The sequence below is a fragment of the Mesoplodon bidens genome, assembly GCF_964165515.1.
Source record: "Mesoplodon bidens genome assembly, chromosome: 19".
Taxonomy (NCBI): Eukaryota; Metazoa; Chordata; class Mammalia; order Artiodactyla; family Ziphiidae; genus Mesoplodon; species Mesoplodon bidens.
In genome coordinates this window covers 8,990,122-9,004,278 of record NC_138179.1, presented here as the reverse complement: position 1 = coordinate 9,004,278, position 14,157 = coordinate 8,990,122, and the positions used below count along the sequence as shown (strand labels likewise).

Sequence of the window (14,157 nt, the reverse complement as noted above, 5' to 3'; positions counted from 1 at the left end):
GTTTGTTTCTTCTATTCCCTAAAAGTAGGTATGGTAGAATAATTCACAAACTCATAAGATTGGAGTAACTGATTTTTCCCTTCAGGAAATGAAGTTAGAAAGGAGTAAGTTTTAGCTGGCACATATTGAAGTATTTGCTTAGCTAACATCTTAAAATATTCCTTGATCATGTGGGAGTTGGTTCCTAACTGCCTAGACCAACAATACAAATTCCTAGTTGAAACTCTGGCTTTTCAGAGGAAGATCTACAAAAGTGATTTCATCTCTTTTCCTCTGTCTTTGCCTGTCTTTTCTATCTCTCTCTAATTCCCATGTTCCCTCTCTACCAGGTTCTCATTGCCAACAATGGCATTGCAGCAGTGAAATGCATGCGGTCTATCCGCCGGTGGTCTTATGAGATGTTTCGAAATGAACGTGCAATCCGATTTGTTGTCATGGTCACACCTGAAGACCTGAAAGCCAATGCAGGTAAGTTATGAACATTAAGAAAGCATCATCCTCAAGCATAAAACATTGAATGGCATAGCCTTTAAGGAGAAGAATGTTAACTCAGGGGGATTCCCAAACACAAGGATTTCTCTTTTAAAAAGTGTCAATAGTAGGCATAGACAAGGATTGTATTATATTTAACCTCAATGTAGACACCTGTGTTCTAAGTAAAAATAGGTAGAAATTTAACCAAAGTGTCGATATGGGTTTTCAGTGTTATTTGCTAAGCCACATTCTTTAGCATGTGTCAGTGGAAACGTTTGGAACGAAATGCTATTTCCCTTATGAGTTACATTGAATTTTAGAGAATTTTAAGGTTAAGATTGTTTTTTCCCCTCCTCCTGGGAGGGGGAGACCTCTTGGGACCCAAATAGGTTTCACTCTGCAGGCTCTTTGGCATATTCTCTCTGCTTAGATGGTTTTCCATCTGAGAGAGGCAGATAAAGACTATTGGTGTAGCTGAGAGGTCGTGGCTAGTCCTTCCTCTTCATACTTTTTATCACTAAAGTATAATCTCTAAGACAGAGTACCCACAGATAACATTAGCTCTTTATTTTATTTTTTTAAATTTATTTATTTATTTATTTATTTTTGGCTGCATTGGGTCTTCGTTGCTGCATGTGGGCTTTCTCTAGTTGCGGCGAGCACGGGCTACTCTTCATTGCGGTGCGTGTGCTTCTCATTGCGGTGGCTTCTCTTGTTGTGGAGCACAGGCTCTAGGCATGTGGGCTTCAGTAGTTGTGGCACGCAGGCTCAGTAGTTGTGGCACGCGGGCTCAGTAGTTGTGGCTCGCAGGCTCTAGAGCGCAGGCTCAGTAGTCGTGGCACACGGGCTTATTTGCTCCATGGCATGTGGGATCTTCCTGGACCAGGGCTCGAACCCATGTCCCCCGCATTGGCAGGTGGATTCTTAACCATTGCACCACCAGGGAAGTCCAACATTAGCTCTTTAAAGGGCTGTCTTTTTAAAGCTATTTTGGTCTTTATATGTACTCTCTATATTGAGACAATGATATTAAGACTATTCCTAAGGAGTAAGGGTTATTATATTATCTTTAGAAATGAGGAAGGCACCAATTTATTGGAAAATAGATGTTATTGTATGAAATCATTTAGATTGACCCTTCAACACCTCTCAGCTGCAGTTTCGTATATGTGAAAGGAAAATCATGTCTATTTTACTGGATAGTTGTAAAGATGAAATTGTGTATAATAAATGTAAAGTACCTTGCATGATTTCTTTTTCCTTGTTTCTCCTTGGTGCTCCTATTAATTCATTTATTCATTCACTCAATGAACATGGAGACCCACAGTTTAATAAGATATGATCTTGCTCTAGGAAACAAATAATTTCAATACAATGAGGTAAGTGCTATAATAGAAATATGCACAGGGTACTATGGAACACAGAGATGAGACATCGTAACTCTGGCCCCTGCTCTTGGGTTAAGGGATAAGAGGGGTTAACAGGGTTAAGAGAGCTTTCTGAAATGGGTTTTACCTAGCCAAGAATGAGTAAGAGTTAGTGAAGCAGTTAGGGGGAAGACAAAGGTATTACAGGCAGAAAGAACGTATATGCAAATGCTTGAAGGTGTGACACAGTGGTTTCTGGAAACTGCAAGTGGCTTGTTAAAGTACAAGACATGATCTAGTATTTGTCAAGGTTGGTCTTGTTTTTCATGTTAGCACCATCAACAAAGGCAAAATAATAGATAATATAGTAATAAGAGCAAGGTGGGGTTTTTTTTTGGTGGGGAGACAGATTAGGTTTGGAGTACATGTGATACAAGAAGATTCTAGAAATCCTACAAAAAATTGAATATATCCTTCTAGAACTTAGAAATAATGAGAACTAGAGATTAAGAGTGTACATTATTGGCAAATATGTGATAGTTAACACTACCTCCTGAAAGATCAGATAGAAAATGAAGAGAAGAAGGTTAAGGATGAAAGTTTATAGAAGGCTAAAATTTAGGGATAGACTCAGGAAGATAGGCCCATAAACAGTGTTGAGAAGAAATGGTCAGAGAAATAGAAGAAACAGAAGAGAAAAGCAATGAGAAAAAATTTCAATAAGGAAGGCTCAAAGGTGTCAGTAGTCCAATAAAATAGGAATCAAAATCTGTCTGGCGATTAGCTAATCATTGGTAACCTTTGCAGGCATAGTTTCAGTGGAACAATGTGAGTGTGCAGACTCATATAGGAAGATAAGGAATGAATGGGATGAGACATGGAGACAGCCAATATGGACAAGTTTTCTGAGAATTTTGGATGAGAAGGGAAAAAGAAAAGGCAGTAACTAAAGAGAAATTTGGGGTCAAGAGAGAATTTTTATTTTTCAGAATGGAAGAGACTTAGGAGTGTTTCTGAGAGGAAGGAGCCAAGGGCAGGGGTGGGGGCCTGGGGGTAGCAGTACCCAAGAGAGCTAGAGGAGATGGACGGGGATGGGATCATGAGCACCAGTGGACCAGAGTACTCATATCTTTTGACTAAGAAATTCTATTTCCTGGTATTTATTCCGAGGAACAGAAATCAGTAATGGGGCAAATACGTTCATACAGGGATATTCATTGCAGTGTTATTTAAAATAACAAGAAACCAGGAATAACTTGTGTCCACCCTTAGTGATTAGTTACGTAAAATCTGTTACACCAATTCTGTGAAATACCATGCACCCATTAAAAAATATTTTGTGGAGACGAGCTTCAAGATGGCAGAAGAGTAAGATGTGGAGATCACCTTCCTCCCCACAAATACATCAGAAATACATCTACATATGGAACAACCCCTACTGAACGCTGGCAGAAGACCTCAGACCTCCCAAAAGGCAAGAAACTCCCCACGTACCTGGTAGAGACAAAGAATAGGGACAGGACCTGCACCAGTGGGAGGGAGCTGTGAAGGAGGCAAGGTTTCCACACACTAGAAGCCCCTTTGCGGGCAGAGACTGCGGTGGCGGAGGGGGGAAGCTTTGGAGCCACGGAGGAGAGCGCAGCAACAAGGGTGTGGAGGGCAAAGTGGAGAGATTCCCGCACAAAGGACCGGTGCTGACCAGCACTCACCAGCCCGAGAGGCTTGTCTGCTCACCCGCTGGGGCGGGTGGGGGCTGGGAGCTGAGGCTCAGGCTTCGGTTGGATCCCAGGGAGAGGACTGGTGGCGTGAACACAGCCTGAAGGGGTTAGTGCACCACGGCTGGCCGGGAGGGAGTCCAGGAAAAGGTCTGGAACTGCTGAAGAGGCAAGAGACTTTTTCTTCCCTCTTTGTTTCCTGGTGCGCGAGGAGAGGGGATTCAGAGCGCCACTTAAAGGAGCTCCAGAGATGAGCGCGAGCCGCGGCTAACAGCGTGGACCCCAGAGACAGGTATGAGACGCTAAGGCTGCTGCTGCCACCAGCAAGAAGCCTGTGTGCAAGTACAGGTCACTATCCACACCTCCCCTCCTGGGAGCCTGCGCAACCCACCACTGCCAGGGTCCCATGATCCAGGGACAACTTCCCCGGGAGAACACGTGGCGCGCCTCAGGCTAGTGCAGTGTCACGCCGGCCTCTATGAATCATCTTAATAGATGCAGAAAAAGCTATCAACAAAATTCAACACCGATTTGTGATAAAAACTCTCCAGAAAGTAGACATAGAACTTACCTCAACATAATGAAGGCCATATATGACAAACCCACAGCCAATATCATTCTCAATGGTGAAAAACTGAAACCATATCCACTAAGATCAGGAACAAGACAAGGTTGCCCACTATCACCGCTATTATTCAACATAGTTTTGGAAGTTTTAGCCACAGCAATCAGAGAAGAAAAAGAAATAAAAGGAATCCAAATCAGAAAAGAAGAAGTAAAGCTGTCACTGTTTGCAGATGACATTATACTATACATAGAGAATCCTAAAGACTCTACCAGAAAACTACTAGAGCTAATCAATGAACTTGGTAAAATAGCAGGATGCAAAATTAATGCACAGAAATCTCTTGCATTCCTATACACTAATGATGAAAAATGGGAAAGAGAAATTAAGGAAACACTTCCATTTACCATTGCAAGAAAAAGAATAAAATACCTAGGAATAAACCTACCTAAGGAGACAACTACCTAAGGAGACAACCTGTACGCAGAAAACTATAAGACACTGATGAAAAAATTAAAAATGATACAAACAGGACTTCCCTGGTGGTGCAGTGGTTAAGAATCTGCCTGCCAATGCAGGGGACACGGGTTCGAACCCTGGTCCGGGAAGATCCCACATGCCACGGAACAACTAAGCCCCTGCGCCTCAACTACTGAGCCTGCGCTCTAGAGCCTGCGAGCCACAACTACTGAGCCTGTGTGCCGCAACTACTGAAGCCCGTGTGCCTAGAGCCCGTGCTCTGCAACAAGAGAAGCCACTGCAATAAGAAGCCCGCACACCGCAATGAAGAGTAGCCCCTGCTCACAGCAACTAGAAAAAGCCCACGCCCAGCAATGAAGACCCAATTCAGCCAAAAAAAAAATAAATAAAATAAATAAATTAAGAAAAGAAAAAAGAAGATGATACAAACAGAGAGATATACCATGTTCTTGGATTGGAAGAGTCAACATTGTGAAAATGACTATACTACCCAAAGCAATCTACAGATTCAATTCAATCCTTATCAAACTACCACTGGCATTTTTCACAGAACTAGGACAAAATATTTCACAATTTGTATGGAAACACAAAAGACCCCAAATAGCCAAAGCAATTTTGAGAAAGAAAAAGGGAGCTGGAGGAATCAGGCTCCCTAACTTCAGACTGTACTACAAAGATACAGTAATCAAGACAGTATGGTACTGGCACAAAAACAGAAATATAGATCAATGGAACAGGATAGAAAGCCCAGAGATAAACCCATGCATATATGGTCACCTTGTCTTTGATAAAGGAGGCAAGAATATACAGTGGAGAAAAGACAGTCTCTTCAATAAGTGGTGCTGGGAAAACTGGACAGCTACATGTAAAAGAAGGAAATTAGAACACTCCCTAACACCATACACAAAAGTAAACTCAAAATAGATTAAAGATCTAAATGTAAGGCCAGACACTATAAAACTCTTAGAGGAAAACATAGGCAGAACACTCTATGACCTAAATCACAGCAAGATCCTTTTTGACCCACCTCCTAGAGAAATGGAAATAAAACCAAAAATAAACAAATGGGACCTAACGAAACTTCAGAGCTTTTGCACAGCAAAGGAAACCATAAACAAGATGAAAAGACAGCCCTCAGAATGGGAGAAAATATTTGCAAATGAAGCAAGTGACAAAGGATTAATCTCCAAAATTTACAAGCAGCTCATGCAGCTCAATATGAGAAAAACAAACAACCCAACCCAGAAATGGGCAGAAGACCTAAATAGACATTTCTCCAAAGAAGATATACAGATTGCCAACAAACACATGAAAGAATGCTCAACATCATTAATCATTAGAGAAACGCAAATCAAAACTACAATGACATATCATCTCACACCGGTCAGAATGGCTGTCATCAAAAAATGTACAAACAATAAATTCTGGAGAGGGTGTGGAGAAAAGGGAACCCTCTTGCACTGTTGGTGGGAATGTAAATTGAGACAGCCACTATGGAGAACAGTATGGAGGATCCTTAAAAAACTAAAAATAGAACTGTCATACAACCCAGCAACCCCACTGCTGGGCATATACCCTGAGAAAACCATAATTCAAATAGAGTCATGTACCAAAATGTTCATTGCAGCTCTATTTATAATAAGCAGGACATGGAAGCAACCTAAGTGTCCATCAACAGATGAATGGATAAAGAAGATGTGGCACATATATACAATGGAATATTACTCAGCCATAAAAAAACAAAATTGAGTTATTTTTAATGAGGTGGATGGACCTAGAGTCTGTCATACAGGGTGAAGTAAGTCACAAAGAGAAAAACAAAAACTGTATGCTAACACATATATATGGAATCTAAAAAAAAAAAAAAAAAAGGTCATGAAGAACCTAGGGGCAAGACAGGAATAAAGAGGCAGAACTACTAGAGAATGGACTTGAGGATACTGGGAGGGGTAGGGTAAGCTGGGACAAAGTAAGAGAGTGGCATCGACATATATACACTGCCAAACTTAAAATAGATAGTTAGTGGGAAGCAGCTGCATTAGCACAGGGAAATCAGCTCGGTGCTTTGTGACCACCTAGAGGGGTGGGATAGGGAGGGTGGGAGGGAGGGAGGTACAAGAGGGAAGAGATATGGGGACATATGTATATGTATAACTGATTCACTTTGTTATAAAGCAGAAACTAACACACCATTGTAAAGCAATTATACTCTAATAAAGATGTTTGAAAAAATCAATAAAAACATAAAAAATTTTTGTGGGATAACGTTTATTGGTCTGAGAATGCATTCTGACAAATTGTTACACTGTTTATCTATTATTGTGTAACAGTATTACCACAAATTTAACAACTTAAAACAATGGACATTTATTACCTCACAGTTTGTGTAGCTGGGTCTTCTGCTTCAGGTTATCACAAGGCTGCCATCAGCATTCAGCTGGGGCTGCAGTCTCATCTGAGGCTTGACTTGGGATGGATCTGCTTTCAAACTAACATGGTTGTTGGCAGCATTCAGTTTTCTGTTTGGACTGAGGACCTGATTGTGTTGCTGGTTGTTGGCTAGAGACTGCTCTTGGCTCCTTGTCACGTGGGCCACCCCAAAATGACTGCCTGCTTCCTCAAAGCCAGCAAGGGAAAGTGTCCCAGTAAGATTGGCTACATTCTTATGCACTGTTAGTTTGGAAGTGACATCTCCTCATCCTTGCCATATTCTCTTGGCTAAAAGCAAGTCATAGATTGTGCCCACGCCCAAGAAGAGGGGATAACTTAAGATATGAATACCTGGAGACTTGGGATCATGGGTCTGTCCATCACAATTGCTTAGAAAAAAGTTGGCTGTAAGGAGACTGATAGCATGATATAATAATAGAAAGAAAGTACATTGTGTGTAGTCAGAGGAAAAAAAAAGGTGTAATGACATATACCAAAACAGCAATCTGGTTATCTCTGTGAGTGGTAGTTAAAGACAAGCGATAACCTAGAAAAACATGTGAACAGCAAAGAGTTTCTACCTGTAATATGAGCACAAGACACCCTTCAAAAGAAAATGAACAGAGAACATGAATAGATAGTCCTTAAAAGAAGAATTAAAAAAGAACAATAAACACATGAAAAGAGATTCAATTCCAATGATAATCAAAGAAATGCAAACCAAAACAATAATAGATTGGGATTTTAAAAAATTTATAGGACTGGCAAAATTTCAAATTGATGATACCCAGTATAGGTAGAGTATAGGCAATTTGGCACCCCCATTGCAAGTGAGAGTCTAAAGTGGTTTGGTTAGTATGGGAAGATATCCACAATATATTAAATTGGTTAGCAGTTTGTGGTTTCTAGTATATCAAAGCATGAACTGATTATCTCTGAGTCGTGGGACAATGGATGATTTTGACTTTTAAAAAATAGTACATCCTGATATATTTTCTAAATTTTTAAATAACCAGCACACTTTCCCTCATAATCAGAGAGAACGATACACCTGTTTTTATTTTGAACAAACTGTTAGGGCCTCATATCTTACTCTGAGTGGAATTTTTTTTTTTTTTTTTTTTTTTTTTTTTTTTTTTGCGGTATGCGGGCCTCTCACTGCTGTGGCCTCTCCCGTTGCGGAGCACAGGCTCCGGACGCGCAGGCTCAGCAGCCATGGCTCACGGGCCCGGTCGCTCCGCGGCACGTGGGATCTTCCTGGACCGGGGCATGAACCCGTGTCCCCTGCATTGGCAGGCGGACTCTCAACCACTGCACCACCAGGGAAGCCCTGAGTGGAATTTTTAAAGAAGGACTTAAAACCTTTAAAAATTAAGAGCACAAGATAAGAAACATAATAAATATGGTGGAGATGGACCTTGAGAAAGTTATTTAACTTCTCCAAGCCATAATTCCCTGTAAACTGGGTGCTAATAATACATGTTATATATGATTATTGAGGATGAAATGAAATAATATATATAAAGTGCTTAGTACAGTCCCTGCACATTGTAGCTGCTCTGCCACAATTACTGCCATAAAAGGAAGAGAGAAACATCAGGTGACAGATTTGAAAGGGGATACTGAGCCAAAAAAAAAAAAAGTAAGGAGGGAAAGAAGTTATCTTTTTAAAGTATCTTTCCATCCAGATAAAGGTTTTTCAAGCACTTGATAGACTCCTATAACTAACCTTTCCTGTTTAGCCAGTCTACAGACCCTCCAGACTCTACCCTGTTTCCCCATTCTGTTCCAGCTTTACACCAGGAAAAGGGCTTTCTCAGAATATAGTGCAAGTTAAAGATAAAAGGTGTCACTGAGCTTTTCCTCAGAATAGAATAATGGGCCTCTTAAGTGACAGATACATCATCCTTGATATAGGGATCATAAAAACCCTTTGAAAAGGTCACACGGTGAAAAGTTTGAGACCTGCTGTTTTAGTAGTATAAGAGCTCCTAACTATGAGATTACCCCTTTTAGTACTGTGACTTAACAAAGAGCCTCCAAATAAATGGTTCTGGGAATTACCCCATTAATACAGTTTGTCCTGTGGTTACGTATGATGGTACCTGTCCTTTACACAGTTTTTGCTCCGCTGTTACATTTCTGAAAATAAAGCATGTGTTCTCTGTTAATTTGCTTGTGTTTTCAGAATACATTAAGATGGCAGATCACTATGTGCCAGTGCCAGGAGGACCAAACAACAACAACTATGCAAATGTGGAATTAATTCTTGATATTGCTAAAAGGATCCCAGTACAAGTAAGAGATGCCAGCGTCTCCTCGAAATCCAAATTCAGCCTTTTTAAAAAAAATTTTTTTATGGGAGTATAGTTGATTTGCAATGTCGTATTAGTTTCTGCTGTACAGCAGAGTGAATCAGTTATACATATACATCTATCCACTCTTTTTTAGATTCTTTTCCCCCATAGGCCATTACAGGGTATTGAGAAGAGTTTCCTTTGCCAAATTCAGCCATTTTACAGTTGGGCACAAGGGGATAGCCAGTGAAGAACTTTTAATTTCATATAAAGCATCTTTGTTGAACGTTGGTAAAAGCCTTTATATGGGACATAACAGACAGGGAAAGGAAAGGTGGAAAGAATGGAATGAGCCAACATAAAGTGAACGTAATCCAAACAAGAGGTTTGTAAGGGTCTTTCAGAGATTGTTCTATCCATTTCACCTTCAAACCTCCTAGTAAGTAAAAGTTGCCTGTTTCCAATGGAATACTCTTAGTCCAGAATATGGTAGAGTAAAAGGAGGTTGTTTCTTCCCTATCACATTGTGTTAAGGAGTTTAGGGTAAGTGTCTTAAAGCCCAAAGAGAAAAAAACTCGGGATTTGTATGGCAGTATAACCACTAGATATAAAGGTGGAGTTGGGTGGCCAAAGTAATTCAATCTGTGGAAGAAAACCAACATTTCTACAAGAGGCTCTATAGAGTCTAGTTGAAAGGCTATGAACTGAGTTTCCTAAAGAGCAACAATACTAGCTGGTTCTTAATATCAGTTTCAACCTGTTTTTGACCTTTTCAGAGGTTTTACCACAATGGACTGCTTATTGTTGTTCTGTGAAAAGTTTGCCAAGAATCAGGCATAGAAGCTGAATTAGGCATTAGGCTGCCATGGAGCTATTGTACCTCATGGAGCAGGGGCAGTCTTGGTAGAAAGTAATACAGTTTATCATGTTCTTTTTAGGATGAATTTTAAGAATGAATCATATTGTGTTCCCTTGTAGGCAGTTTGGGCTGGCTGGGGTCATGCCTCTGAGAATCCCAAGCTTCCAGAACTTCTTTTGAAAAATGGCATTGCCTTCATGGGTAAGCCTTTCTGACATACTGTTCCTGCCTTTCTGTTTCTCTCTGTTATTTTGGCACTGGGCTTTTATTTTTTCATCAGTCAGCAGCTCTCAGAGTAACCCTTTTCTTCATTTCTTTTTCTTTTTTTTTTGTTTTAACCCTTCATCATTTCTTACATCTTGCATCTTTTTTTTTTTTTTTTTTTTTGCGGTACGCAGGCCTCTCACTGTTGTGGCCTCTCCCGTTGCGGAGCACAGGCTCCGGAGGCGCAGGCTCAGCAGCCATGGCTCACAGGCCCAGCCGCTCCACGGCATGTGGGATCTTCCCGGACCAGGGCACGAACCCGTGTCCCCTGCATTGGCAGGCGGACTCTCAACCACTGCGCCACCAGGGAAGCCCTACATCTTTCATCTTGATTGTGTTTTTTGTCCCCAGATGCTTTTCTATGAGATATGGAGGAGGCTCTGATTTCCAGAACACTGGCCTTTAAAAACTTTGCCATTAACATTAAGAAAACGTGGAGAAACAACCTATTTTTATATAGAAAAGATAATTGAATACTTAGGATACGCTGGCAGTGTGCCCTTAAATATGAATCATTTCTTTCACATTTAAGCATATAGATTATATTCCTATAAGTGACAGCTATTTCTTCTGACTTTTCTGCTGTCCTATATGGAGAGAAAATTTGAGGTTATATGGCTCAAAGTGTTTCTGTCTCTATCTCTGCAATGGTGATTATGCTTTGTAAAGCCTATTAAAGATAAATCTTCCTTTTGGGTTTCCCTAAGACCAAGGAGAGTATAATATTTTAAACTTGAACACCAAAACTTTATTGTCCTTCAGGATATTGGTTAAAAAAGAAAAAAAGAAAGACTTTATTAATACGGTAAAGTTGGATCATGACAGATGATAAAATCAGAGTTACATTTGTCAGGAATTTAATTCAGCATATATTTATGTATATTGAATTCTCCCTGTATGCAAAAATTTACCACATCAGGTTCTATAAAGGGTACAAAGATGAGCCAAAACATAGTAGTCCCCATAATCAAGTTTCTGATGTTGATGATATGTGCTGTAGGGGATACAAGACAAATACAAAAATAATTATATGGAAGACAAAATACATGTGACAGAAACGAGGCCAAAATGTTACAGTCAGGGTTCTTTCCTTGTTTTGTTTTCAGGTCCTCCAAGCCAGGCCATGTGGGCTTTGGGGGATAAGATTGCATCTTCCATAGTGGCTCAAACTGCAGGTATCCCAACTCTTCCATGGAGTGGCAGTGGTAAGAAATTATTTGTTTGTATCTTAAAGTGTAGAAAAGCTCGGTAGAATATTTGGGACTGTGGCCTTGGGGCTTAAGCCTGCTTTAAAATGCGTTGGATATTTGACAGAAATAGAATACACATTAATTAATGGTATCTTGTATCTCCTGGCTTAATTGTTGTACCTGTGATTTTATCATGTCTTAAGAATGTAAATTTTGTACCAGGTATGTAGATGCTACATTGTAATGTAAATGATCTTGGGACTTAATTTGGAGAAACTCTGAGAAAACTCATCTGGTTCTGTGGATTCAGATCTACTCTGGGTTGGCTAGAATCTTCCTCAGAGATGGACTTCTTAGGTGGAATAGGCCTTTGAACCTGCCTGGGAGGTGACTGGAATCACTAAGAAAAAGCTAAAACCCACCTACTCAGATGCTTGCCTGCCAGTATTCATTCATTTTCTTTCTTTCTTTCTTTCTCTCTCTTTCTTTCTTTCTCTCTTTCTTTCTCTCTTTCTTTCTCTTTCTCTCTCTTTCTCTCTCTCTCTCTCTCTCTCTCTCTCGCTTTCTCTCTTTCTCTCTCTTTCTCTCTCTCTCTCTCTCCCTTCCTTCCTTCCTTCCTTTCTTTCTCTTTCTGTTTATTTAATCTTTATTTATTTTTAAAATTTTATATTGGAGTATAGTTGATTAACAATGTTGTGTTAGTTTCAGGTGTACAGCAAAGTGATTCAGTTATACATATACATGTATCTATTCTTTTTTAAATAAATTTATTCATTTTATTTATATTTTTGGCTGTGTTGGGTCTTCATTGCTGCACACGGGCTTTCTCTAGTTGCGGCAAGTGGGGGCTACTCTTCGTTGCGGTGTGCAGGCTTCTCATTGCAGTGGCTTCTCCTGTTGTGGAGCACAGTCTCTAGGCGCGTGGGCTTCAGTAGTTGTGGTACATGGGCTCAGTAGCTATGGCGCACAGGCTTAGTTGCTCTGTGGCATGTGGGATCTTCCCGGACCAGAGATCGAACCTGTGTCCCTTGCACTGGCAGGCGGATTGTTAATCACTGTGCCACCAGGGAAGTCCCTCTATTCTTTTTTGCCAGTGTTTTCTTGATTTGAGCCCACAGTCTATTGATGATTTGTTTTGCTTGTTTAATACCATTCAACCTCTCATTTGCCCTTGATGCAGAAAAATGAGGTCAATAATCAACCTTTCTTTTAGGCACGCAGAAGGATGAATTTTTTGTAAAAATGATTTATTCTTGATGAATCCCTTGGAGAGTGCGTTGTGATTTATTATAGCTGATAACAATATGAACTTCTGTTTTTTTGGTACTGAAGCACAGAGAGCAAACATACACTAAAACCTCTTCCGAATAGGAACTACCATTGTCTTGAGTCAGAACAGATGTGGACTCTTGTTACTCTGGCTCTCCAGGGGGATTGCAATATCCTCTCCAGACCGGCTGGGTCAAACAGTTTAAAATAAAACGTTGAATTTGTTCTTGTTTGTGTGGAGAGGCTATACCATTCCCTTTGTGGCTGAGTACAGGGACATTCAGGGAGTATGGAATCATGACTCTGCTGAGGCCAATAAAACCGCCATTTCCATTTCCAAGAGCTCATAAAGATTGAATTATTTCTCAGACCTCTGGCCCTGGAGCAGCCCTGAACACACACATCGAAGGTATTTTGCCAGCTGAGTTTATGTGAGAAGTCTGACGTGCTTTTTTGTTTGTTTGTTTTGTCTTGTATGTCCTTGCATTTTTTAAAATTGCTGCTTGTTAGCTCTCTTGGCTTTTTCCAGCAACAGAACCCAAGTGGCCAGCTGTTGCTATAGATAAATCCTGCTAACTCCAAGGACTGATCAGGGTTTTATGGTATCCTTCTTTCTCCCATCTACCCTCAATATTGGATAAATATGAAAGCATTTTAAAGAAGGTACTGGTGGTCCAGTGGTTAGGATTCGGCACGTTCACTGCCATGGGCCTGCGTTTAATCTCTGGTTGGGAAACTTAAGATCCTGCAAGCCGTGTGGCAATGCCAAAAAAACTGGGGGGAAGTAAAGAAGGTATAAGCAGAAAATTGACAAGAACAGAAGCTTTTGTAGCTGCTTTTAAGTCACTGTTATCTATTGCAGGTCTTTGTGTGGACTGGCACGAAAATGATTTTTCAAAACGTATCTTAAATGTTCCTCAGGAACTATATGAAAAAGGTTGTGTGAAGGATGTGGATGACGGGCTGAACGTAAGTTACTAACTCTAGGGAGTGATGTTTTTCAGCGGACCACTTACAGTCCCAAATACAGGGATTTGGAGCCTGGTTCATGATATACACCCATGATGGCATTAGGGTTGTAAGACCAGGAGGTATAGTTTATAGAATGAGGAAGTGACCTACGTTTCACAAAAATAATTTAAATTTGTTTTGAAGCAAGCCGTTCACCTGGACAGAACATTTCTTAGGTGGTTAAATCAGAGCTTTAAGGAGGTTCTGATTCTATTTTCTACCACATGTTAGTATTT

The 14,157-nt window shown here is 40.4% G+C and overlaps 1 protein-coding gene across 3 annotated transcripts in view; it reads left to right on the top strand.

Moving 5' to 3' along the window:
- The window catches only part of ACACA (acetyl-CoA carboxylase alpha), a 235,849-nt gene that overhangs the window by 51,640 nt on the left and 170,052 nt on the right, over positions 1-14,157 (top strand). For all 3 annotated transcript variants that reach the window (XM_081219599.1, XM_081219598.1, XM_081219597.1), the window contains exons 5-9: positions 330-468; positions 9,220-9,329; positions 10,307-10,388; positions 11,558-11,656; positions 13,773-13,879. In XM_081219599.1, the coding sequence (XP_081075725.1) occupies positions 330-468; positions 9,220-9,329; positions 10,307-10,388; positions 11,558-11,656; positions 13,773-13,879 (537 nt within the window). The remainder of the gene's footprint in view (positions 1-329; positions 469-9,219; positions 9,330-10,306; positions 10,389-11,557; positions 11,657-13,772; positions 13,880-14,157) is intronic.